The sequence below is a fragment of the Macrotis lagotis genome, chromosome 2, assembly GCF_037893015.1.
Source record: "Macrotis lagotis isolate mMagLag1 chromosome 2, bilby.v1.9.chrom.fasta, whole genome shotgun sequence".
Classification (NCBI taxonomy): Eukaryota; Metazoa; Chordata; class Mammalia; order Peramelemorphia; family Peramelidae; genus Macrotis; species Macrotis lagotis.
In genome coordinates, this window is record NC_133659.1 from 163,842,771 (window position 1) to 163,870,303 (window position 27,533).

At 41.7% G+C, this 27,533-nt stretch overlaps 2 protein-coding genes across 6 annotated transcripts in view; one reads left to right on the forward strand and one right to left on the reverse strand.

Moving 5' to 3' along the window:
- Positions 1–8,631, forward strand: part of ARHGEF2 (Rho/Rac guanine nucleotide exchange factor 2) — a 41,822-nt gene extending 33,191 nt beyond the window's left edge. For all 5 annotated transcript variants that reach the window (XM_074223258.1, XM_074223261.1, XM_074223260.1 and 2 more), the window contains 15 exons: positions 342–592; positions 749–874; positions 1,112–1,229; positions 1,385–1,633; positions 2,916–2,992; positions 3,164–3,333; positions 3,649–3,716; positions 4,269–4,469; positions 4,735–4,854; positions 5,163–5,230; positions 5,389–5,424; positions 5,817–5,867; positions 6,105–6,557; positions 6,925–7,120; positions 7,459–8,631. In XM_074223258.1, coding sequence (XP_074079359.1) covers positions 342–592; positions 749–874; positions 1,112–1,229; positions 1,385–1,633; positions 2,916–2,992; positions 3,164–3,333; positions 3,649–3,716; positions 4,269–4,469; positions 4,735–4,854; positions 5,163–5,230; positions 5,389–5,424; positions 5,817–5,867; positions 6,105–6,557; positions 6,925–7,120; positions 7,459–7,532 — 2,258 coding nt within the window. In that variant the 3' untranslated portion in view covers positions 7,533–8,631. The remainder of the gene's footprint in view (positions 1–341; positions 593–748; positions 875–1,111; positions 1,230–1,384; positions 1,634–2,915; positions 2,993–3,163; positions 3,334–3,648; positions 3,717–4,268; positions 4,470–4,734; positions 4,855–5,162; positions 5,231–5,388; positions 5,425–5,816; positions 5,868–6,104; positions 6,558–6,924; positions 7,121–7,458) is intronic.
- Positions 8,632–11,243: 2,612 nt separating this feature from the next.
- On the reverse strand, positions 11,244–12,261 carry RXFP4 (relaxin family peptide/INSL5 receptor 4). The gene is given in 11 exon segments (XM_074220943.1): positions 11,244–11,462; positions 11,464–11,558; positions 11,561–11,663; positions 11,665–11,796; positions 11,798–11,837; positions 11,839–11,868; positions 11,870–11,928; positions 11,930–11,992; positions 11,995–12,060; positions 12,062–12,111; positions 12,114–12,261. Coding segments are annotated over 11 exon segments (1,005 nt in total).
- Between the last annotated feature and the right edge of the window lie 15,272 nt (positions 12,262–27,533).

Sequence of the window (27,533 nt, forward strand, 5' to 3'; positions counted from 1 at the left end):
TGGCATAGTGAACTTGACTGGAAGTCAGGAAGACTTAGGTTGAAATCCAGTCTTGAACAGGACACTTATAGCTATATGAACCCTGGGTGAATTCCTTAACCTAAGTCTGTTTCCTCCTCTATAAAATATAAATACCAGTAACTCCTACCTTAACAGACAATTGCGAGAATCAAATGAAAGTGGATATAATGAACTTTGCAAGCCTAAAATCATTTTGCGTTATTGTTACTGTTATTATTATTATTACAACCTGAAACAAATAGATAGTAATACAAAACAGTACATGGTCAATTGGCCTGTTTCCTTGCTCCTTGACTTATGCTTTGGCCTTCCTCACCCAGAGCTGATCCAGACAGAGCTGCACCATGTGAGGACACTGAAGATCATGACCCGCCTGTTCCGAACAGGACTGTTGGAGGAACTGCAGCTGGAACCAGCCCTAGTGCAGGGTCTCTTTCCTTGTGTAGATGAGCTCAGTGACATCCATACCCGCTTCCTCAGCCAGCTGCTAGAGCGCCGGCGCCAGGCACTTTGCCCCGGCAGCACCCGCAACTTTGTCATCCACCGGCTAGGGGATCTGCTTATTAGCCAGGTGAGAAGTCGAGAGAGGGCCTACTGGAGGGTATGGCTGGCTAGGGAGACAGTAACAATTTAGGGATCATTAGGGAAAGCAGAGAGTTCCCTTAGAAGTAGAAGACCCCCACATTGTTTGGGCCTTGTCTCTGTCAACCTATCTCTCTGCCTCCAGTTCTCAGGCTCCAGTGCAGAGCAGATGCGGAAAGCTTATTCTGAGTTCTGTAGCCGTCATACCAAGGCTCTGAAGCTCTACAAGGAACTATATGCTCGGGATAAGCGCTTCCAGCAGTTCATCAGAGTAAGACTTTGCCACAATTTCTACCTAGAGTTTCATTTGGTCCTTAACTTTTACTGACTTTCTTCATCCCTTGCTTATACATTGACTGGGAAATTCAGGTCTTTGGGATTGGAAGTTCCACTGACTGTCTTGGACCTTCCTGTCTTTGACCCCTCTCTGTTCTTCCCCATCAAACCCCATCCCAGAAGTCTCACTCCATCTGACCTTACTTCTTCTTATCTGATCCTGATTCTGCAGAAGGTGACCCGCTCCACAGTGCTTCGGCGGCACGGGGTGCAGGAATGCATCCTGTTAGTGACACAGCGTATCACCAAGTACCCTGTTCTCATCGACCGGATCCTGCTGCATTCCCGTGGTGAGGATGGGGCAGAGCCAACCTATGGGATAGGCCTAAGAGGGTCCAGAAAACTAAGAGGACCAGAGTCAGCCTCTAGGAGAAGGGCCAAGGAGAGACAGAGTGACTAAGGAGACCTCTTTATCCCTGACTCCCCTTTCTATCCTGTCTTTTAGGCAATGAAGAGGAACATCGGGACCTGACAACAGCCTTAGGGCTGGTGAAGGAATTGTTATCAGCAGTAGACCAGGAGGTACATGAGCTGGAGAAGGGAGCTCGTCTACAGGAGATCTATGGACGCACAGACCCCCGTGCCCAGGCCCCAGTGCCCAGCAAGGGTCCTTTTGGCCGAGAAGAGCTTCTTCGTCGAAAGCTGCTACATGATGGTTGCCTGCTCTGGAAGACAGCCACTGGGCGTTTCAAAGGTCAGTTCTTCCTGATCTTGTGACCTGTACCCTGACAGATGGGGAAAGACAAGATGGTTCATATTCTACTCTGAAGATAACTGTAGAGGAAGAGGAGATAGTCTTTGTCAGTTCAATAAGTTTATGGTCCTTGTACCCATTGTTCACTGAAAGATACACTGCCTCAGAGAGAATGGTTGTCTTCTCTGGATCACATTGTCATGACATGCTTCTGAGGCTATTCTGAGGAGATCCCATTTACAGAAAGAGGAACAATTCTACAGTGCAAGTGGACGTAACAAAAAAGTCTGCTTTAAAATCCCAGTGCTAAGGGAGCTCTTAGGTGTTGGACTCCTGTAGGAAGGCTTCTGGAGGAGGGCAGAGGGAATACAGGAATGGATAAAATGTAGAGTGACTACAGAGTGGGAATGAGGGTTTGCCCTGGGGACAGATTTTCATTGGTTCAAGTTGACTTCACCAGAGATAAACTGGACCTTTGTACTCCCTTCTTAAAACTTCCAAGTTTCTGCCTTGGATCTTGTCAGTCTTCACCAACCTCCTCCTTCCTTCCACTCCCTCTCTCCCATCTCTCCCACGCAGCAGCTAAGAATATAAACCATGGAGGTTAAAAATAGCGAGGCTGGAGAGCTTTATTTTCTAAAGTATTTGACAAAACACCTCCCCTTCTCTCTGCCACATCCAAAGGATTATAAGGTCCCTAAGGGTAAAGGGAAAGAAGATGTTTCCCTCCAGAGCCTACTTCCCTATTTTATAAGATTGACCTTTATCTCCTGCTCTAGCTCAGGAGCCTTATACAATCAGAGGGACTGGGAAGAAAAGGTCAGGGAAGGAAGCTGGAAAGACTGCAAAAGGGATCTGTAGGGCTGAAGAAAGATGGAATTGTTTAACCTGAAAATCAATCTGAGTTTGGGGGTGGCAGCAGTAAGATTTGGTAAGGATCTTAGAGTCTGTGAAGGTTAATTCTGCCGCAGAGAGGGACCTGCTGTTCTCTTCTAACTGACTATAAAACAAGAGGGTGTAGGCATATGCTGCAGTAGGAGGGATTTAGGTTAGGTATCAAAAAGGACTTGAGTGATTTAGAAAGTATGAGAACTGCAATCTGAAAAGGAATGGAGATTTTGAGTATAGAAAATATTCAAATCTGAGAGGAAAGGCAAAAATTAAGTGTTGAAAGGGGACTTAGGAGCTATCACCTACTGAGACAAAATTGATCTAAAATGAGAGAAAAGGAAAATCAGGTTTCTAGTTCATTCTAGTGTTGATCTGTCACCCCTCCTACCAGATGTACTGATGCTGCTGATGACCGATGTGCTGGTGTTCCTTCAGGAGAAAGACCAGAAATATATCTTTCCTGCCTTGGTAAGACCATCCTTCCTTTCTCCTAACTCCATTTTTTCTTTTGAATTGGTAAATGCTAGCATACCATCCTCATAATTCTGACAGATCTCTAAGCACTTAGAAGAGAGTGGGAAGTTTGAGATATTAGGATTCTTCCACTCATCCCTCCTTTCTCTTGCCCTTCTCCATCAGGACAAGCCAGCAGTAATCTCTCTTCAAAACCTGATTGTTCGGGACATTGCCAACCAGGAAAAGGGAATGTTTTTGATCAGTGCTGCTCCCCCTGAAATGTATGAGGTCCATACAGCCTCCAGAGAAGACAGAAACACTTGGATCCGTGTCATCCAGCAGAGTGTGCGTGTGTGAGTATTCTAGGAAAGGCCCAGGCCTGCCTCTCCATGCATGCAGCCGCAGTATTTATTGTGTTAGATGTTATGGATTGAGGGGGACTGTTTAAGAGTCCAGAGCAAAGATTTTAACCAGGACTAGGGAGTTGGTCAGTCTGGAAAGACTTCTTAGAAGAGAAAAATGTGGAAGCAAAGGTAAGTATAGTTTAAGTGGATAGTATCCTGGATAGAGGGAACTGCTGGCATAAAAGTTCATAGGTGTACTGTAACCTTTGACCTCTTAAGTCCATTTCTGCCTTCATCTCTGATTCTCCCCCTTTCCATCATTAGGTGTCCATCTAGAGAGGACTTTCCCCTGATTGAAACAGAAGACGAGGCCTACCTTCGACGGATCAAAAGTAAGCATCATATCCTTCTCACTCCATGGTTGTCCCATTAGCCTCTTTTCTCTTTTTTTTTTTTATCGCAATCACTAACTACCAAGTGCTCCCACTCAAGGCCCTCCCCCACAAATAACAGTTCTCCCTTGTAACAAGTACAGCAAAGCATAATACATCCAGACATTGGTCATCTCTGAAAATATGTCTCTAACATATTAGCTCTTGGCCAAAAGGTGGGAAGCTTGTTTCATCGGTCATTGCACTAATCAGCATTTTTGTCTTTCAAAGTTGTTTTCCTGGTTCTGCTGACTTGATTCTTTATCAGTTTATACAAATCTCAGTTTTCTCTGAATCCATTATCATTTTTTATGGTGCTATCATATTCCATTACGTTCAAATAACCATAATTTGTTTAGCCATTTCCCAACTGATGGATGCCCACTTTGTTTCTCTAGCTTCTTTTCCTCTCTGTCTGTCCCTGACTCCTGCTCATCCTGGAGCCTTCTGGCTTATTTTGTCTCACCCTCTTTTCCCTTTGTCTCTCCCTCCCTACTTGACCTGTGTCTTCAGCGGAGCTGCAGCAGAAGGACAGGGCACTAGTGGAGCTGCTGCAGGAGAAGGTGGGACTCTTTGCTGAGATGACCCAGTTCCAGGCAGAAGAAGATGGAGGGGGTGGGGGACCCCTGCCCACCTTGCCTCGTGGCCTCTTCCGCTCTGAATCCCTGGAATCCCCCCGTGGGGAGAGACTATTGCAGGATGCCATCCGTGAAGGTAACAGAACCCTCAGGAACAGACCTACTTAATCTGAGATTCAGGTGTGTCTACAAAGACATAGACTAAAGACATGTAGGCATTGAATACAGGGTCCTTAACCTTATCTAATGTACCTGAGATAATATCCCCCCTCTCCCTCAGCCTTACTTTTCACTTAATTTTATCTGACATTTCCCTTGAGGATCAAAGCTTAGACATTAGGGTTGGTTTCCCTTTTCAGCTCCGTTTCTCCCTGACTTTCTCTTTTCTTTCCTCTCCCCAGTGGAGAACTTGAAGGATCTGCTAGTTGGACCTGGGCTAGAGCTGCCCCTGCCCCCACGGGAAACATCCTTGTCCCTGGAGCCTGATGGCAGCGGCAATACCAGCCCCGGGGTCACTACCAGTGAGTGCCCAGGACGAAGGGAATTGGAGGACTCAGGGAAGTCAGCAGGCCCAGGATTGGTGATGTGACCAAACCAGGAGGAGTTCAAAGGAGAAAATGGGGAGAGACCAAAGGGATGGGGGTGTGCCAAGCATTTTGGCTGACTTACCTCATTGGAATTTCTCAGAAAGTCTGTGAGGTAGAAACTCCAGGTGTTAATATGCATTTTACAGCAGAGAAGTAATTTTAGGGTCATGTCAGATCTTCCAGATGCCCAAATCCAGCCACCCTAAGAGTTTAGAACCATCTCTTTCTCTTCTCCCTGATAGATGGTGAAACAAGGACCTTCAATGGTTCCATTGAGTTGTGCAGAGCTGACTCAGATTCAAGTCAGAGGGTGAGTCCTCAGTGGGTTTTCAGACCTGACCAGAATGGGGACTAGATGACTGACCTTTGTTCATCTAGGGTCTCTGGAGACCAAGGGGCAATACCTTGGAGGGCTACATAGCTGAGACCTGAGTAGTCTCTTAACTCCCCATCCTTCCTTCAATACAGGATCGAAATGGAAACCAGTTGAGATCTCCTCAGGAGGTAAGGGGGAAGAACAAGGTAATAGAGTTGAGAATGAAAGGACTAGGGACAGCTAGGTGGCACAGTGGATAGAGCACTGTCCCTGGAGTCAGGAGTACCTGAGTTCAAATCTGACCTCAGACACTTAATAATTACCTAGCTGTGTGGCCTTGGGCAAGCCACTTAACCCATTGCCTTGCAAAAAAGAATGAAAGGTCTAGAGGAATGAAGAGTTAGAGCCTGGTTTAGGGTGCCATCAAGAAAGGTCACCTAGGGGTGGCCACTTAACCCTGTTTGCCTTGCAAAAACCTAAAAAAAAAAATCACCTATCTGGCAGCAACTCCCTTCCACCCCCTCATTTAACTCTGAATCTGAATGCATTTTCTTGTCCCCATCCCCTCTTCTATCCTCAGGAGGCCCTACAGCGACTAGTCAATCTGTATGGACTTCTCCATGGCCTTCAGGTGAGTGAAGGCTGATTGGAATACAGAGGACAGGGTCTAGCACCATAGAAAGGAGTCTGTCTCTGGAGGAAATAGAGCCAGTTCATAGAGATGGGAGATGGAGAGACCCACTGTCCTCAAGAATATTTCCAAGTACTCAATAGTCTAGATGTTCCAGGAAAGATTGACTGGGTCCTTTTCAGGGTGGTCAGAGAAGGAAAAGTGTGACTAATTACCCTTATTACTCATCTACCCCAGGCAGCGGTGGCTCAGCAAGACACCTTGATGGAAGCAAGGTTATCTGAGGGCCCTGAGCGACGGGAGAAGCTAGTGTTGTCCAGGGCCAACTCTCGAGATGGGGAAGCAGGCAGAGTTGGGGGTGCCCCTGGGGCTCCAGAGAAGCAGGCCACCGAGCTGGCCCTGCTGCAACGACAACATGCCCTGCTACAAGAGGAGCTTCGTCGATGTCGGCGTCAGGGGGAGGAACGGGCAGCCGAGGCAGGTGGACTGGAGGCTAGGCTTCGGGAGAGTGAACAGGCCCGGGTCCGACTAGAGCGGGAGGCTGAAGAAGCAAGAAGGCAATTGGCTGCCTTGGGCCAGACAGAGCCACTCCCAGCTGAGGCTCCCTGGGCTCGCCGGCCTCTTGACCCCCGGCGTCGAAGCCTTCCTGCAGGGGATGCACTCTATTTGAGCTTCACCCCACCTTCACAGGTGAGCAGAGCCCTTCCCTTGGACTTTGGTGAGAAACTGCTGATACATAGACTTTGGGGAACTGAAAATGAATGGCTTGTGCTGGGGCTTATCATGGAATCTATGCCTACTCTAATGGTGGACTGGGCCTCCCTTCCATCTCAGTGGATTGAGAAGAAATTGAGTGGTAGAGCTGAAAGAAATCCTAAAGTATTTTTTGAAAATGCATTTGATTTTGAGAGTAGATGAGCCAATGGCAAGGAGAAGATGGGGAGAGCACAGTGGAGGATCTGGGGCTCTTCTCATCCATTGCTTAAACCCACCTGTGTGGTATTAGGCAGGCTATCAACCTATTATCCCTTGCTTGCCCTCTTCCCCCACCTACCAGGCTGTGCCCCAGATTTGCCGAGGCCATGACCGCCTGGATCTGCCCTTGTCTACCCGCTCTATTCAACGTACCTTCGAGGACAGAGAGGGACCTGAGCTAGGCAGTCCTGAGGAGCGACTTCAAGACAGCAGTGACCCTGAAACTGGGAGTGAGGAGGAAGGCTGTAGTCGTTTAACCCCACCCCACAGCCCCCGAGGTGAGACTCTGAAAGGACACTGGGAAGGTAGCAGGGGCTGGAGGGGGGGTGAGGGGGTGGGATCCCCTTCCATTTCTGTGTCAGATTCATTATGGGTCCTCTGACTGTCTCAGTTTATTCATGGCCCCTTAAATGGCAGTATTTGTCATACCTTTGAAGGTACAAGATGGGGGGGACAGGCTGGTCCTCTTGTCAGGTGCTGATTGGTTGCGTGTGCTCTGGGACTAGGTTTCCTCTTTTATTTGTGATTGGTTGACCACAGAGCCTTCCAGGAAAGTTGGAGGTGTTGGGTATTTCCTTTCAGTCCCCTGCTCATTCATCATCCTCTCTTTTTGTAGATTTCCCCCGAATGCAGGACATCCCAGAAGAGAGTGAGAGTCGAGATGGAGAGCCTATTGCCTCAGAAACTTAAAGGGCCTCTTCTCCACTTCTGATCCACTCCAGGGCTATTCCTGGAGGATGAAGATTTGGGGGAGTAGCCTTTGAATGTTCAAATTACATAGGTGTGGGGACACCTAATAGAACTGCTGATTGTTATGTGTCCCCTATCCCCCAAACCCCAAAATCTCCCAGCTCAAGGAGAGCAGGGTTGCTTGAGGGGTCAGAAAGCTGTGGGATGTGACCTCTGCTGGCATCCACAAACAGCACCACAGATGCCAATTTTTCAGACCCCACCCCAACCCCCCCCTCATCTGGAAAGATTTATTTATTTATTGTTTATTAGGTGGGTGGGAGGGAGGGACTTAAAGGACCAGGGACAAGGGAACCAAGCCATAAAAGAACAAAAAACCTGGCCCTTTAACACTACTGGGGTGGGGGGAACCAACCGGGGGTAACCCTTCAGTTACTGGATTGCAGCCCAGCAACCTTCACCCTCTTACTTAAGTGGGGGCCAAAATTACCAGAACCCTTCTGTCCTTTAAAAAGGGATACAGACAGCAAGTGTCCCTCCCACTGCAGACCTTCTAATGCTGCTCAGTCCAACCTCCATTATAGCTCCTAAGGATCCAGGTGGTCTAGGAACCCAGAGTGGTTTGGAGTGGAGGTTGGGGTGGGACCAGTGGTAATGGTGGGAGATCCATTGGGACCACAATGTTTGGGTGTTTTTTGGTTTTGTTTTGTTATTTTGTACCAAAGCTGACTGCACGTGTTTTATATTTTTAAAAGAAGATCGTAGGCAATTAGAGATTCATACTGCACTACCCTATGTCTCAGAAGAAACTTAGGGAGTGAGTTTGGACAACAATTCTTGCTCACCCTAATCTACCCTGGTGGGGAACCTTTCCTGGCTCCTCTCACTAGCCCATCTTCACTTAACAAATTGAGAATGCATCGAGGAGATGTAAGAAATATCTGGAGGCCTTGTGGTCCAGTTTGAAAACCAATCTCAAATTTTAGTTTGGGGGGGGATATTACAAGTGTCAAATACCCTCCCCCCTGGGCCCCAGCACTTTTCTGATGATTTGATTGTAAAAAGACCAAGCACACAGAATTAAAGACATGGAACCCCATATACTTGATTTTGCTTTTTGTATGAAAATGAGAATTAATGGGAGATCTGGACCAGAAAATAATCTGTTGGAGGCAGCTTCTCCCTTTTGGGCCATTGGAGTTCCCAGTGAGAGAACTTAGCCAGGTTTGAGCTGTTGCCTCTTTTTCTGCAAACCCCAAGCCCTCAGGGAACCTCACACCCAGCAATAGTGTCAGCCTTCTGCTTATTTGCTCTTTGTCCCACTCAGGAACTGATTCTGTTTGGCCTTTTATCTTTACTGTTTCTGTTCAGTTTGATAGGCTAAGTTAGAAGTGATGAAAGAAGGCCCATAGAGGTGGGTCCCTCACCTGCTCCTTTTCCACCCCGGCTTCTCCTCCACCAATAGGCCTGGTACCTTTTAAGGATCCTGGATCAGAGGTTGAAATTGAATGAGGCTCAGGGTATTTGCCTGCTCTCTTTAGTGTTCTTTCTAAAGGTGCCAGAGTTCCAAGGGAAGTATACAGATGGGGGCGGCTAGGTGGCACAGTGGATGGAGCACCGGCCCTGGAGTCAGGAGTACCTGGGTTCAAATCCGGCCTCAGACACTTAATAATTACCTAGCTGTGTGGCCTTGGGCAAGGCACTTAACCCCATTGCCTTGCAAAAACCTAAAAAAAAAAAAGTATACAGAAAAATAAATCACGTGGACAGTCTAGATACTAGGAACCTGCTTCATTTCTTTGACCCTAAACCCTCTTGTCCCTTCCTGAAGTCCTTAAGCCTAATCCCAAAAACCTCTATTTCAGCATTTGCTCTAACTCCCCTCCATTCTGCCCTAGATTCAAGCGAGTGATGAAAGGAACCTTCAACACTTGGTCCTAACCCTTCATTTTAGAAATAAGAAATGGGCCAAGAGAAGGTCAATGGCTTTTCTAAGGTCACACAGATGGTCTCCAAAGAAGAGAGTTTATATTCCCACTCTAGAGCATTCAGCTCTTCCTCTTCTTCATCATCACTTTAGAAAGTTACCTTTGATCTGATTCTTCCTATTACAGAATCATCCCACCACCTTTATTTTGGATTTTTATTGAGAAGAAAACCCCAGTTTAGGGTTACTTGTCCTGGGCATTCCCACCTCCCTTACTTCCCACCAAATATTCACAGGCAATATCCCAGCTCCAGGCCACACCCGCATGACTGACCTCCATATTTTGATCTGTCAATATTGACCATAAAGCAGAGGTTCCCCCACCCCAGGAGCCATATCTAATTGGTACTTGAGTATAGTCATCAGAATTACTGCTGAGTTGAAGCTCCCTTAGAAGCCAGGGAGAGACATTAACATTTTGAATTAACTTAAGAATGAACGTGAAGTTTTGGAACTGGGTTTCAACACAGAAAAGAGGAAATTAAACACCAGTTCTACCAGTTCTAGTTGTAAATAGTATTGTTAAATAAGTTGCAAATTAGGTTTAATAATTACTTAATACTGCTAGATAAAGATGAATTTGGTTGGAACTACCTGGAGGTCATCTGCCCTACTCCTACCATTCAGTGATTTTCAGTAGGACCCCTACTGGACCCCTGTCACACCTTCAGAAAACAAGGCTTCTTTTCTTTCTTTGAATACTGACATCTTTCTGGTCCAGGATCCTTATAATTTAAAGGCCTCCACAGTTCCAACCTCATGTTATGACCCAGTCAAATAATTCATACCTTCCTGATTTATTTCTGCTTTCCCAGCTTCAGTGGCAGCTTTTCACCTCCAACTCCTCAGGAATCCACCAAGTGTTTAGAAGGTGGGCATTCTTTTCATTCTTTTTCTGAGGGTCTTCTGTTAACACAACATCTATGGGCTCCTTTTACCCTCCTCACCTTTTTAGGTTAAACAAGGGAAGTGAGATGATCGAGGGGAAGATTTTCCCAGAAGCTATTTGTTGCTCTCCTACCCCTTATTTCTGCTCCTTCCTCCTAAACCCATCCTGCCTCTGTTGGCACATGAGGAGAATGCTGCTAGTTGTGAAGCAAAGGATTCAGTTCCATGCATCCCCCCCACTGTCTCCCAAAATGTTCCTATTGACAACAGTTCTCTAGTAACCCCAGGAATGTGGATATTTGTCTGTCTAGGCTTCCACTTTCCCATCTGTAAAATGGATTGACCTTAATCTCTACAGCTTCTGTGTGTTCTTGGACAAATCAACCCCATTGCCTTGCATAAACAAAAAGATAGATTAAGCTCTACAACCTAACAGCTCTAAAAACTATGATTCTATCATTGTCAAGTTATAGGACAAAGAGATCACTCTTAATTTGGGGGTGATGAATTTTTAACAGCTGAATTGAAGGTGAGAAGGAAGATGGGGTGGGGGGAGGTTAGTAGGGACCTATAGCCATCAGCTGGAATTAGTCATAGGCTTCTCACCCTTTTGAGCTGGAACTACTGAAGGTTTCTTCATGGTGGGAAGAGTACATTGCAGAGGTCAGGAAGGGCTAGTGGTACACCACCACAGACAGACTAGTACCTCTGAGTGATATGGAATCACAGATGGTAGAAAAGTGTTTATTCACAACTCTTCTTCCCTCCATGCCAACCCTGACAATAAATGGACACTCAGGTCTTATAGGCACCTAACCCTGCATTGGGCCTTGAATTCATTTATACCCCAGAGGAGGGTATGGCCTGGTAGAGTTTGGGACAGCTTCTAAGACTTGGGTACCAACGTCTGGTGTCCTATAGAAGCTAGGAAGGGAAGGAGACATCATCCACGGTGGAGGATCTTCTGATTTCAGTACCCCCTTCACCAGGTTAGGGAGAGTGGTGGAAAGCCCACTGCCCTTAGGGGATTCTGTGAAGTCCCACCTCCTGGGGATTCCTCTTTTGAAGGGCTACTTGCTCTGTCTCAATTTGTCCCCCACCAAGTAACTGTGCCCATGGCCTCAGGGCTTTGCACAGTACTTGCCTGGGCGCAGGAAGTAGACAACAGGATTGAGGCAACTGTTATGGCAGACCAGGCAGACAGTAAAGGGGAAGACATAGGTTTGAAGGGCATAGGTGCCATTCCAAGGTAATGTCATCAAACTTCACTAGGACTCCCCAGAATGTGACAATATAATTAGGGAGCCAGCATAGGAAAAAAGCCCCAATAATAATCTGGATAGAGCAGGCCACTACTCTGTTCCTCCGCCTCAGCTGCTGCTGCCAGAAAGGATGCCAGCAGCATCAGATAGCTCATTACAATGATACTCAGGCACCACAAAGGCCAACATGACCCTCTGGGTGGTAAGTACCCAGCCATCTAATACTAGGGAAGCAGAGTATGCCCAGCTGAAACCCCCCTCTCCCCAATCTCACCTTCAACCTCAAAGATTGCTGTGGGGACTGCCACCCACATACCAGCTGATCCCAAACTAACAGGAGGATAGTGATGAAGAAGACACTGGCATAAACGCTGATGACAGTGCCATTCAAGAACCACCTTGCAGAGAATGCCCCCAAAAGGCCAGTGGAAATCTAGAACATAACTGCCCAAAAGGGAAAGGTGAGTGGCAACCCCAAGTTAGCCAGTGCCAAGCTGAAGATAATCAGGTGTTCGACTGAGGTCTGTAGATGACACCTACCTAACACCCATACCACAGCCAGGTTGCCCAGGAGACCTATCACTCCATTCATCGGCCAGAGCAACCAGGACTAAGCGCCAGAGCTGTTCCTCCAACAGTATCCATGCTCAGCCCTTCAGTGTTAGAGGAATTTTCCCAGAAGGACATAAGCAATGGGGTGGAAACATTGAGTGTGGACTTGTTGAAGGTACCTGTTGTACCTGAGAGGCCAGGCCAGGTATGGAACCTGTGAGTCAGAGAGCTGATTGTTTATACTGTTTTTATGACATCTATCTATCATCCTGCAGCCCACATCTTCAGGGGTGAGGTGGTCAAGATTGGTACTAGGTGGGGCATGACAAAGTAGATAGCCTCCCCCTACTATTCCAAGGGATCGTATTAGAATTTCTATCCTCTGGGTGGAGTGAGAAGCAGGCAGAGAGGGAGTTCAAGAGGAGAAGGAAAAAAGAGGGAAGTTCAGATTGCAGATTTTCTTTTACCTTGGCTTACCCCCTGGGTCTCATTGTTGGGGACCGGACCAAGATACAAAGATAACTAGACAATATCTACCCCAATGTGGTATCTAGGTTCTTCCCCCTACCTTTGCCTAAAGGTGATTGAATGATTGATTGAGAGGGAAATTGAGCTGGGGATGTCCTAGGAGCAGACTTCTTAGACATTGACTAGCATTATTGAGGAATTGGTGCTTATGGGGAACAAGGCAGGGGGAGGGAGACTTCTATCTTCCTTGCCAGCCCCCCTCTACTCTCAACACTACCTCTGTTTCCAGGTATCTTTACTGCAGACTACCTCTCTCTTCTATGTTTGTCTCGGTGGAGACAGAGTCCAGTACAAATAAACCACCCTGGTGAAAAATGCCCTTTTCATAACCTACCAAGTGGAACACCATGCTCCTTTTCCCACCTCCAAGCCTGAAAAAGAGAATGGAAAAGTAACTGGGGAAAGGCACTATTAAAATGGGGAGATAAGGAACTGAGGTTTCAGGGGAGAGGGTGAGGCCACTTTGCTCTGTGAGACTTTCTTCTGTGCTTTCTTTATATGCTTTTCTGGCTCTCCTTGCTTGCCTCCTTTCCCATCACTCCCATCTCCCCAACACAGATATTAATTAAGATAAATTTTGATGATTAGATTTCTAACAGCCTCAGAGAAGAGGTGTAGGATAATAAATCTGGGATGGGCTATTCATTGTACCAGGAAAGAACAGAACCTGGTCAGACCTGGACAGGATGCCAGGATACCTAAATTTCTTAGCCTAGGGAGAGGATGGGATGAGATGGGATGGGATGAGAAAGTGTTTTCATGCCTAGATCTTAGGAACAACTCTGCACCCTCTTACAAGGAAAGCTCTGATTTCTCTGTGGACATTTCTTTGTGTAATTACTTAGTTATGTTGATTTTCCTCTTCCCTGTCACCTCCAATCGTGGGAGGTTCCCAAGTCCCCCACCATTCTTTCGACCATGTGGATTCATGAGAAAATAATAACTCAAATAGTCAAGAAAGCAACTCAGGGGCACCAATCACACATGAACTATGTACTTTGATTTAGTAGTGAAGGTACATATTAAATTGCTTTGCTTATGATGGGTTGATGGGTTGGGAAAGGGGTTAGGGTTCCCTTCTGCTTTCTCTTCCATTCAAATGCCCATTTTCATCTGAAATTTAAATTTTTTTCCGCTTAGGTTCTTTTTTGAATTTTGTTTTGTTTTGAGGTTTTTTTTTTGAGAGGCACTGCCACCCGCTGGCTAGGTTTATGAACTGCAAACCAGACCAGAAATAAAATGTCTTAACCTTCAAGCAAGCACCTATGTGGGAGGTGTTGTGCTCCTTACTGTAAGGGAACATAGATGAATAAGACACAGTCGTTACTCTCAAGTAGTCATTTGGAGTCACAGACTTTCATTGGCACCAGATCTGTGATTTCACTGATCTATTACTGTTCAGTTGTATTTTCAGTCCTGTCAGACTTTTCATGACCCCATTTGGGGTTTTCTTGGCAGAGATATTGGAGTGGGTTGCCATTTTCTTCTCCTATTCATTTTACAGATGAAGAAACTGAGGCAATCAAGGTTAAATGACTTACCCAGAGTCATTCAGCTAGAAAGTGCCTATGGCCATATTTGAACTTGAAAAGCTAAGATTTCCTGACTCCAGGTCCAGTGCTCTGTGTATTAGGGTGCTAGCTAGCACCCCTTTCACTGGCATAGGGAAAAACTAATGTGGAAATGCCCTGTACCAATACAGATAGGTATCTGCTATTCATCTTCCAGTCTTAAGGAAACTGCCTACAGCACTTAGAAGGTCAAACAGGCAGCATATGTTGGAGGCAGAACTCCAAAATTGGTTACTACCCACCATGCAGCCTCTTTTAGTGCTGAAAAGGGCCTTCAAATGTCTTTAATCTAACATGATCATTTTCAAGATAAAGAAACAGGAACTGAGAGGATTGCTCAAGATGGCACAACCAGTTAGTGGTCAAGCTAGGACTAGAACCCCAGGACTCCTGCTTTCCAGTTCAAGATACCTTCCATTACAATATAATACTGCTCTTCTTTTCCCTCAAGAGAATCTTCCCTGTTCTCAAGTACTTGGAAATTTAAGATTCAGTGAGAGGGAAGAGTATATCACTCCTACTCTCAGGGAGTTCGCACAGGTTGTTTGTCCCATGGCCCTGAGAAGAGCCATCCCCAGTATTCAGAGTGGTGAGACTGTGGTATACAGAATGATGTACCTGGATTCCAGAAGACTCATCTTCTCAATTTCAAGTCTGGCTACTACATGGGTGACCCTGGATAAGTCACTTAACCCTTTTTGCTTCAGTTTCCTCATCTGTAAATTAACTGGAGAAGGAAATGGTAAACCACTCCAGTATCTCTCCCAAGAAAACCCCAAATGGGATATCAAAGAACCAGACAAGACTGAAAATAACTAAAAGTCCCACTCCATTCATTTTATAGATCTGAAAACTAAGGCCTAGAAAAGGCATGCTTGTGATCATATATCAAGTTATTAAAAGAATCTAGAATGGGGTACCCAACCTTTTAACTCTTCTTATCTCCCAACAAAAACCCATCAAGGACTACAAACAGAATTCAATATCCATTTATCCATTCATGACTACCACACTACCAAGGAGTATATTACTGGTCACAGGATGCACCTGGTTTCAAAGCACCCAAGTTTCGCAAGTTCCAATCCAGTATCTCTTTGTACCATGTCATCTCTTAGTGAATCAGCATTCATTAAGTGAAGACTACCTAGCAATTTGATCTATCTTTCCCTCAACATACCCACATTTCCCTCCAGTCCCCTGTTATTGACCCTACATATAAATTACTGGGATGTAGGTTTCTGAAAGGAGAGATGCTACACTGGCTCTCATCTCTATGGAGAGCAGAAAAAATAGAGACTAACATTTCAGTAGAAGAGAAAAGGTTAGACAACAGAATGGGATTCCCAAATGGTCATGTGACAGAATAATAAAGGTAGGAATGTATAACCTACATAAGATATCATAGAAAGGGGAGAGGGAAAGGAGGAAGGTAGAAAAATATGGAACTCAAAATCTTACAGAAAATGAATGTTGGAAACTATCTTTACATGTAATTGGGAAAAAAATTAAAAACAATTTAGGTAGGAACATATTTTTCCTTTCAAGATTTTGAAAAAGTTGGGACATATTTCTGGGTTCTGGGAGAAGCTGTTCTGGGGGAGAAAAAAATAACCTTTCTTTACCACCCACTCTCACATCAACTCCTTGCAATTTGGCTTATTCTCCTGACTCTTCATTGAAACTCAGAAATCACCAATGACCTCTTTATTCCTCAGTCTATTTCCTCCATTCCCATCTTCCTGACCTCCACAGCATTTGACACTTGATCATTCTTTGACTTTATGAATATCATATGATATCTGTTTTCTTTCTCTGTTTTACCAGTTTCTTGGGTAAATAGGCATGAGCTGGATGAAGATCCAACAAAAAAAAAATTGAGAAGGAATAATATGAAAGATAGGAGAAGAACCAAGACCACTGTCATAGAAATCCAGAGAGGCAGCAATATGAAGAGGTTGAGAGAGTTAAAGGCTGCAAGATAGTTCAATAAATACTATATTTCTACCTTTGCAACATCTTTCCAATATGCATCCTTCTGTCCTCTGACAGAACTGTCTCTGGCACAGATCCTTATCATTTCATGCCTGTACTATTTCAGTACCCTCCTAACTGTTCATCCACTGGAATCTCTCCATTCCAATCCATCCTTTAAAGACCCAGCTGCAAAGAAATCTACCTAAAGCATAGATCTGAACGTACAACTCTCCTATTCAAAAAACTCCAGTGGTTCCCTAATGCCTAGACCTAGCATAAAATTCTCTGACATCTTCCTTCTCTAAAGTCTTACAATTTACTCTCTTCCACATACTTTATGATCTAAAGATGTTGCCTTCTTCATGCTCTTGGTTCACAGCTTCCATTTCCCAATACCATTCTTATCTCTTTTCATTAGCTATCCTCCAGTCTTGAAACCATCTCTCTCCTCACTTTTGCCTCCTGGCTTCCCTCAAGACCGAAGTTCAAATGCTACTTTTTACATGAAACCTTTTCTGATTTCCACCCCTCTCCCACCCCCATCCTCCAAAGCTAACATCTTCCCTCTGAGATTACCTCCAATTTATTATGTTTCTGTCTTGTATTCTTATGGCTAGAGGGCTGAGAGTACCTGGGTGAGGTTTGGTAAAGGCCACAGACCTTTCACCTTCCAGGGTGGGATCTTGTTGCCTAGAAGTTGCTGTATTTTTTCATTCTGATTTCTTGCAGTAAACTTAAGTTAATTTTTAATAGGAGTGTTTTTATTTTAGGTCATATGAAGAGAGATAAAAATCTAAAGGGGAAATGAAACATATGGAGCATTTACCCAGAGTTTAAATTTGGGTGGAGGCAAATGAGTCAATTTATGACAAATTTATGAAACATTGTAAGTTTACTTTTTAAACCCTGGATTGACAATTGAAACACTGGAAGGAATCTAGGCAGAATAGAGATGGGGATTCAAAAGGGTTCCTAGGTATTAATGCTTTCATATCTCTCCTTCCTGTTATACTCAGGCAAGGGGGTGGATCCTTCTACATTTATCCACTTGGTTTTTTTCTATATGGAAAGGTAGGTCAAACTTTTAAAAATGATTACAGAGAGGAGACTAGAGAGACCGGAATTGTAATTTTATTGGCTTAGAGAACTCTCAGATGGGGAAACTCCCTCTGTCAATGTACCTTAGCATATTCTCTGCAACATATAGTCTGATTGTTGCCTAGAATATTTAGAAGTCACACACCTAGGGTGACACAATGAGGACTTGAACTCGGGTCTCCCTGACTCTTAGACCAGTTCTGTATCTACTATGCCAAGCTACCATTATGTGGTGATGGATAGGCTAAATATCTTTGTCCTGAAACAATCTAAAGGTGAGACTGAAAGAAGGATAATAGACAAAAAGATGGAAAAACTCTTTCTACTCTTAAGGCTGGTGAAATCATCACATTTGGTATATGAATATAGGGGGCAAATGAACTTTAAAACTTAAAATACTTAAAAATCCAAAGATACTTTTAAAAATATTTGAAGAATGAGAAAATAGCCAGCAGATGACTATAGTAAGCAACAAAAAAGCAATAGAATTAGTCAAATAGAATGGTCAATATTCATGTGGCAAGGGCCATTCCTCATAAGTAACATGGGGTTACCATCATGTGGCTCAGGGAAGACAGAATCGAAATTTCCAACTCTTCTTCTCCTATTTTTTCTAAGACAGACTTTAATTCCTACCAGAAAGGGAAGGAAGGAGGTTGGATCCAGAGGCTACTTTGCTGTCTTCAGAGAGAATGGATACTGAGCTACAATAATATCACTTGTTCCTTTAAATATTGCTAGTCTAAGGGATGTAATTTTTTAATTTAAGCTAACCTTTGATTGGTTTCATTAATAAGGGAAGCAAGACCCCAAGGTTTGATTCCCATATCACTGAATACTAGTTCCACAATGGACACACATAAGAACTAACGAAAAAACCCTTCTATCCAAACAGGTAGCAAAATAGAAGTTAGAGAAAATGCATAGGAAAATATGTGACAGACAATACAGAGTGAAGGAGCTTTTTCATTGGGAATTTTACCAAAGAGAGTCTCAGATCTCCCCTAAGTCTCTAGTATAGCAAGTGGGGGAATGGAGACATGGAGAGTGTCAGTTCCTCTCAAGTAGAGTTCTCTCCACAATTTGTCCCTTAAGTAAACTAAATTGGGTTAATTTCTTCCATTATCTCTCAAAGTTGAAAGCCTGAAGTACCTGAAAGGACCTGAAGAAGACCAAAGAGACTGAAAGCAATGTGAGATTCCTGAGCATAAGAGTAGATCTCTCTTTCTCCTATTCTCCTCAACTCAACTCCATCCCTTGAATAGGTGGGGGCATTGATCTCCACTGAGGCAATAGTCCCAAACAAAAGTGTTTTGGATACATTAGTAATTTCTACATTTGGCCAAGTGTCTTTATTCTCTGCATTTTCCATATATCTCTAGGAATCAGAGAAAAGTTAAAAATAAGGAGGTGAATGGCTTAGAACATTGTAATGTAATAGCAATTTCTTAAAATCATACTGACTAGGAAGATGACTAGAAAGTGACTAGGAAGATGGTGGAACTCTTATTAGTTACTATAAGAAAGTTAGAAAGAAGGGATAGTTTAGAGAAAAGAAGAATTACCTTTTGGACAAGTTGAATTAAAGGTGTCTATTGAACATCTAGTTGAAGATATCCAATCAACAGCCAGAGATGTGTTAAGTGTACTGTAATTATAGTGGATAACATTTATATTTTTAGACCATTGGATTACTGAGACACATATTCTATATAATAAAAAAAAATTTTAAATGATGCTTTTAACAAAGCAGGTCAAGCAAAACAAATTCATATATTGGTCATTCTCCAAACTGTATGTCTCAAGCTATTCAGATTCATCATCTGACAGGAAATATACAGCATGCTTCATGGGTTCTTTGGAAATGCAACTGGTTTTGCATTAATCAGAATTTTTAAGCCTTTCAAATTTGTTTTTCTTGCTTTGTAGTCATTGTACTTCCAGTTCTGCTCACAAATTGTTCTCCTCTTTTTTTCCCCACTTCATTCGGTATCAATTTATCTAAGTCTTGCCAGATTTCTCAAAAATTTTCCCTTTTCTTATTTCTTATAGCACAATAATATGTTCGTATAGAAAATAATATAATGTATTGAATATGCTCACATGAACATAATGGAATATTATAATCTAATGATATGTTCATATAATAGCATAGTTCCTAATTTAAGGATGATATTTAATAAATGCTTTTTTCTTTTTTAGGTTTTTGCAAGGTAAACAGGGTTAAGTGGCTTGCCCAAGGCCACACGGCTAGGTAATTATTAAGTGTCTGAGTTGCATTTGAACCCAGGTACTCCTGACTCCAGGGCCGCTGCTTTATCCACTACACCACCTAGCCACCCCTAGTAAGTGCTTCTTGCTAATGATACCATAATTTGTTTTAACATTTCCCAAATTGATGGGCACATACTTTATTTTTAATTCTTTGCTACAATAAAAAACACTATTATAAATATTTGTGTATCTATGTGTCCTTTCTTTGGCCTCTTTGGAGGTATATGGGGGTTTAAAATTTTTTAATTTATTTTTTCAGTTAATAAAAATATTTTTCTCTCTCTCACACCACCACCCCCTCCCAATAAAAATAAGGAAAACAATATTCTTTTAATGAATATGCATCATTGAGAAATAAATTTCCTCACTGGTCATAACTAAAATAAGTCTCAGTCTACATCTTTAATCCATCACCATTCTGTCAAAGGGTGGGTAACATGCTTAATCATTGGCCTTCTGGAATTGTAAGTGGCCATTAAGATGTCAAATCATTTAAAGTTGTTTACCTTCACAATACTGTTGTTATAGAAATTACCTTCATATTTCCATTCACTTCATTATATGTCAGTTCATAAAAATCTTTCCAAGTTTCTCTGAAACTATTCCTTTCATCATCGACTTCAGCTGTTCCCCAGTTAATGAGTACTCACTTTTTTCCATTCCTTTGCTGCAATAAAAAAAAAATGCTGCTATAAATATTTTTTGTACTTTTAAATCTTTTCTGTTTATTTGGTCTCTTTGGAATTTATGTAAAGTGTTCTAAATGTCAAAATGCTTTATATTTTATCATGAAGATAACAGGGTGCCACTATAGTTTAATGAATAGATATAGATCTGCACTTAAGAAAATCACTTAGGGTCAGGATGGAGCGAAAATTGGAGTGGGGAAAGACTTGGGCAAAAAGAAACTCATTAGGAAGATTGTATAATAGGCTAGACAGGAATAATAGGTGCACATGAACTGAGGTGGTAGCTGAGTGCTAGAGAGAAGGGGAAGAATTGAAGAGATCTTGTGGAGTTAGAAATGGCAATATTTGGCAACTAATGGATATGTGATGTGAGGAAAAGTGAAGAACAGGGAATAATGTTAAAGTTAAGGATCTAGGATAATAGAAGAATGATGGTACCCTTAACAGAAATAGGGAGATTTGGTTGAGGGTTGAGTGCAGGGGAAAAAAGTAATAAGTTCTATTTTGGTTGAGTTTGAGATATCTCTGAGACATTTAAGACTGGACCCTAGAAGCTGCTCACCTACTGAAGAAGAAATGAACTAGAGAAGCTAGAGCTTGGATCACAACCTGGGGTCTTTTTAAAGACACTGAACTCCAAGTTAGCTATTTCAGTTCTGTGCACTTTAAGGACTATTCCTGCATATCTCAGAATTAACTCAGAGTTTCAATACTATATCCCAAAGCTAAAGGACATATTTATACTTACTATTAACAGTGAGTAATCTTGGGTTTGTTTGTTCGTTTGGTGGGGAGAGTGGAGGGAGAATGCACTTTGTAAAGAAATTTATTCATTTGCTATTTGGGAATTTTAGTATGGGTTGTGTGAATGTAAAGCCTTCTTTGGAAGGGAATAGTCTGAACTTGCATAGACTTCTGGGTTTTGGAGTTTTTCTGCTCATCTCCTGGAAAAATTGTATGGTTTGAAACTGGATTTGGCTTAGTAGATAGAGCTCCTTTCCTGGAGTCAAGAGTACCAGAGTTCAAATCTGACCTCAGACACTTAATAATTACCTAGCTGTGTGGCCTTGGGCAAGCCACTTAACATCATTTGCCTTGCAAAAGCCTAAAAAATAAAAGAAAAAAAAAAGAGAAACTGTATTTGGATGAAAAGAAGAGCCAGAAGAAGAGGAGGAGGAGGAGGAGGAGGAGGAGAAAGAAGAAAGAAGAAGAGAAAAAAACAGAAAATCCATCTAGCAGAGAGAAGATCCATACAGCACTAACCCACAGTCTCCCAGGGACTATGGAGCTACAGGACTTGGGGGAGGAGATTCATTAATCTGTGTAGTTGTATATTGATTTAGAAAACTGCATAGTAACATTATCTATACTCTTTTGTATTTGGGGGGCAGCTAGATGGCACAATGAATAGAGCACCCGTGCCTGGTGCCTGGAGTTAGGAAGACTTGAGTTTCAATATGACCTCAGACACTTAGCTCTGTGACCTAGGCAAGTCACTTAATCCTGTTATGCCTCACTTTCTTCATCTGTAAAATGAACTGGAGAAGAAAATGGAAAACCACTCCAGTATCTTTGTCAAGAAAACCCCAAGGGCTGAACATGACTGAAAAATAACCAAAATTGGGTTTTTATTTATTTTGTTAACTATATCCCAATTGCATTTTAATCTGGTAAGTGACATACTTAAGGAATGTTACCAGGCGTGTGTTTGACACCTCTGACCTACGCAGAATGGGAGCTGGTGTGGAAGTTTGAAAAACAGTCAAGAGATACAGATTTCCAGTCCCCCTCTTCCACTTTTAGGGATTCAGGGAAAGACCAGACAAAAGGGGAGGGGCTTGTCAAAGATGTATATAGACTATTCTAACCTGGGAAGGCTGGTCACAAGGAGAAGTATTTTTCTGTTTCACCTCTTTAGTTGCATATGACTGGTACTCATTTCTTTTCTTTTTTTTTCTTCTTCTTTTTTTTTAGGTTTTTGCAAGGCAAATGGGGTTAAGTGGCTTGCCCAAGGCCACACAGCTAGGTAATTATTAAGTGTCTGAGGCCGGATTTGAACCCAGGTACTCCTGACTCCAGGGCTGGTGCTTTATCCACTGTGCCACCTAGCTGCCCCTGACTAGTACTCATTTCTAAGCATACTCCATCAGCCTGTTATAAACTTTATATTACCAAACTAGTTTTATTCCTTGTAAACACCTGTGGTTAGCAAAAGTAATCAAGAGAAACTTTGCCGTTAAATTCAATTTTACACATTCAAGGTCTCCCAACTCTGCTAAGGAGTAGAAAGTGGTTTCTTCTCAAATATCTTCTTTGGACCTAAACTGGATCTTTTTAAGTTTGAAACATTTAGTTTCAATCATTTTGTTGTTGTTTCCCACACACATTATAGTCATGTATATTGTTTTCTCACTCTACTTTATCTTGCATTAGTTTTTCATTCTCTATAGATATTGTTTGTTTCTTATGGTGCACTAATATTCTATTACCTTCATGTAGTACAATTTGTTTATCCATTCTTCAATTGATGTGTATCTACTTTGTTTTCAATTCTTTGCTACCACAAAAAATGGTTTTACTGATAAATATTTATAAGCATTCTGAAAACTTTCTTTTTGTCAATGACTTCTCAGAATATATTCCTCTGGGTTGTTTTCTACACTGTTAAATTCTTTTTCTTGTTTCCTTATTTCCACAGTTGCAGCTGACTTTGCTTCTCAGCTAAACTCCTTCTGAGGAGCTAACTTCCTGCTAAAACAAAATCTTATCCTCCCCTCTCCATCAACTCTATGTGTGTGTGTGTGTGTGTGTGTGTGTGTGTGTGTGTGTGTGTGTGTGTGTGTATACATACACATCTAGAGAGATAGACAAATAGATAGATGATAGATAGATAGATAGATAGTATTATAGAGAGAAACATATATACTTTAGATAGTTCTTTCTCCCAGGTGCTATCTCACGGGTCCAAAAAACTTGTAGGAGGGGGCTGCATTATGCTACCTTTTAGCTTTGATAGATAAATTGTTATATTTTTTTAAAAATCCACATATGTCTATACTTCACAAGGCTTTTTAGTATAAATCAATGTACTTTGTTATATGCTTTTTCTGCATAAATTAATAAAATGTTTTTGGGGAATTTTTCCCTTTTTAATATGATTAATCACATTCATTATTTTTAAATTTTATTTATTTATTTTTAAATTTTACAATTTTTTCCTAATCTCACTTCTTCCCCTCCCCCTCACAGAAGGCAGCCTGCTAATTCTTTTTAGATTTTTTGGTAAGGTAAAGGGGGTTAAGTGGCTTGCCCAAGGCCACACGGCTAGGTAATTATTAAGTGTCTGAGACCAGATTTGAACCCAAGGTACTCCTGACTCCAGGGCCGGTGCTTTATCCCCTACACCACCTAGCCGTCACCTAGCCGCCCCCTAGCAGCCTGCTAATTCTTACATTGTTTACATGTTATACATTGATCCAAATTCAATGTGCTGAGAGAAATCATATTCTTAAGGAAAAAAATAAAATATAAGAAATAACAAAATTACGTAAGATAATGTTTTGTTTTGTTTTTTTAATTAAAGGTAATAGTCTTTGGTCTTTGTTCAAACTCCACAATTCTTTCTCTGGATACAGAGGGTATTCTCCATCTCAGATACCCCAGAATTGTCCCTGATTGTTACACTGATGGAATGAACAAGTCCATTAAGATTGATCATCAACCCCATGTTGCTGTTAAGGTGTACAGAGTTCTTCTGGTTTTGCTCATCTCACTCAACAAATCCTTCCAGGCTTCCCTGAATTCCCATCCCTCCTGGTTTCTAATAGAACAATAGTGTTTCATGACATACATATACCACAGTTTGTTCAGCCATTCCCCAGTTGATGGACATTCACTCAATTTCCAATTCTTTGCCACCACAAACAGGGCTGCTATGAATATTTTTGTACAGTTGTGTTTTTACCCTTTTTCATGATCTCTTCAGGGTGTGGAGCCAAGAATGGTATTGCTGGATCAAAGGGTATGCACATTTTTATTGCCCTTTGAGTGTAATTCCAAATTGCTCCAGAAAGGTTGAATGAGTTCACAGCTCCACCACCAGGGTATCAGTGTTCCAGATTTCCCACATCCCTTCCGACATTGATCATTGTCCTTTCTGGTTTGGCCAGTCTGAGAGGTGTGAGGTGGTACCTCAGAGATGCTTTAATTTGCATTTCTCTAATAAGTAATGATTTAGAGCAATTTTTCATATGACTATGGATTGCTTCGATTTCCTCATCTGTAAATTGCCTCTGCATATCCTTTGACCATTTGTCAATTGGGGAATGGCTTATTTTTCTATAAATTTAACTCAGTTCTCTATATATTTTAGAAATGAGTCCTTTGTCAGAAATACAAGTTGCAAAAATTGTTCCCCAGTTTACTACATTTCTTTTGATCTTGGTTACAGTGGTTTTGTCTGTGCAGAAACTTTTTAATTTAATGTAATCAAAATTATCTAGTTTGTTTTTAATGATGTTCTTCATCTCCTCCTTGGTCATAAACTGCTTCCCTTTCCATAGATCTGACAGGAAATTCTTCTTTGATCTCCTAGTTTGCTTATAATATTGTCTTTTATGTCTAAATGCTATATTCATTTTGATCTTATCTTGGTATAGGGTATGAAATATTGGTCTAATCCTAATTTCTCCCATACTAACTTCCAATTTTCCCAACAGTTTTTATAGAAGAGAGAGTTTTTATCCAAAAGTTGGACTCTGTGGGTTTATCAAATATCAGATTACTATAATCATTTCCTGCTATTGTACCTAGTCTTTTCCACTGATCCACCACTCTATTTCTTAGCCAATACCAGACAGTTTTGATGATTGATGTTTTATAATATAATTTTAGATCTGATAGGGCACATTCATTATTTTGTTTTATTTTTGATTTTTGTTAAGGCAATGGAATTAGGTGACTTGCCCAAGGTCACACAGCATCTTTGCCAAGAAAACTCAAATGGAGTCACAAAGACAAAACACGACATGGACATAACAAAACAGCAACCAAAAAATATTATTGTTCTAAACTTTTTATTTGCTTTGTCCTTCCTTAGGTGAGGTATTGTTTCAGAGATATATTTGACTCTTAAAAGGAATTTACTGGAGTACTTTCTTTAACAATTTTTGGGAATAGTTTGGGTAGCATAGGTATTAATTGTCCTTTAAAAGTTTGATAGAATTCTCCTGGAAATCCATCTGGATCACAAGGTTCTCCTTCCCTCCCCCTTTAGTTGTTCTTTTACAGCTGAATCAATTTTCCCCCCCTGAGATTGGATAATGGAGTTCTTTAATTTAGATACTGTATATTTAGGCAGATAATCCTCTCTTGAATTCTCTGTTTTCTTGGCACGTAATTATGTATAATAAAAAAATTTCAACAAGGTTTTTGTCATTTTACTTTGTTCTTTTTTTTATTTTATTTTTCTCATTTTTTTTTTTTTTTGCAACGCAAAGGGATTAAGTGATTTGCCTAAGATCACATAGGTAATTATTGTCTGAGGCTGGATTTGAACTCAGGTTCTCCTGACTTCAGGGTCAGTGCTCTATCCACTGTGCCACCTAGCTGCTCTTTTAAATCAGTTTTGTTCTTGTTTTTGTGTTTTGTTTTGTTTTTTAGTTTTTGCAAGGCAGTGGGGTTAAGTGGCTTGCCCAAGGCCATACAACTAGGTAATTATTAAGTGTCTGAGGCCCAATTTGAACTCAGGAACTCCTGACTCCAGGGCCCATGCTCTATCCACTGAGTCACCTAGCCACCCAGTTCTTCACCTCTTTATCAGGAAGTGGACTGCAAATTTTATCATTAGTTCTCTAGAATTTGTCCATTATGCTTATCAGTTTCTTAATGCTTTTAAAGTTATTTATCTTTATAATATTGTTGTCATCTATAAATTGTTCTCCTGGCTCTGCTTACTTCACTTTCCATTAGTTCTTTTAGGTCTTCTCAGGTTTCCCTGAAACCATTTCCTTTATTATTTTTTACAGTAAAATAGTGTTCTATCATATTTATACGTTATAATTTATTTACCCATTACCCACATGATGAGCCCTGCTTTAGATTCTCATTCTTTACTATATCAAAAAGAACTAGAGAATTTTTGTTCATTAGAATTAGCTTTGTTTATAATCAAACCTTTCATAATCTATGCTACTTCTAATTCTCCCTTCTATCTTCCTATTAAGTGAAATGTATTTCTGTACCCAAGTATGTAAGTACATTTGCATTTTCTCTTCTTTTGCCCAGTTTAGAGTGAAATTCAAGTGTCAGCCACTTCCAGTCCCTCTTCCTTGCTTGTATAGATGTCTATTTGTACACCTTGATTATGAAATTGTTTTTCCTAACTTTGCTCCTTCATCCCCAGTATATTTTAATTCCCTTCCTTTCAGATTTCTTAGGCTCCTCAAAACATAATGGATTCAGGGGTGACTAGGTGGCACAGTGGATAGAGCACTGACCCTTGAGTCAGGGGACCTGAGTTCAAATCCGAACTCAGACACTTAATAATTACCTAGCTGTGTGGCCTTGGTCAAACCACTTAACCCCATTGCCTTGCAAAAAAAAAAAATAACATAATGGATTCATTTCTCAGGCCTTGTCTAATGAGACTTCCTCTGTGAATATTGATGATGATAGGGTTTAGAAGGGATATATGCAATCTTTTCTGATTTAAAAAAGGCAATTTATACTTTCTTTTAGCCCCTTATTCATTTATGATTATATTTTCCTATTTCTCTTAACTCCTGTACTTATTGGGAATGGATCATTAAAGATCCATTTTTCTCCCCTGTAAGATTACACTTAGTTTTTCTGAGTAAGGTATTCTTGCCTATAAGCACAGATCCTTTACTTTTTGAAATATCCATGTTCTTTGATCCTTTATAGTGGTAGGCTGCTACACAGTATGTGATCTTGACTAAAGCTCCTTGGTAATTGAATTCTTTGTTTTTGACTTCTTGCAGAAATTTTTCTTTGACCTGAAAGCTCTGGAATTTGATTCTCACTTTTTTTTTTTTTAGGTTTTGCAAGGCAAATGGGGTTAAGTGACTTGCCCAAGGTCACACAGCTAGGTAATTATTAAGTGTCTGAGACCGGATTTGAACCCAGGTACTCTTGACTCCAAGGCAGGTACTTTATCC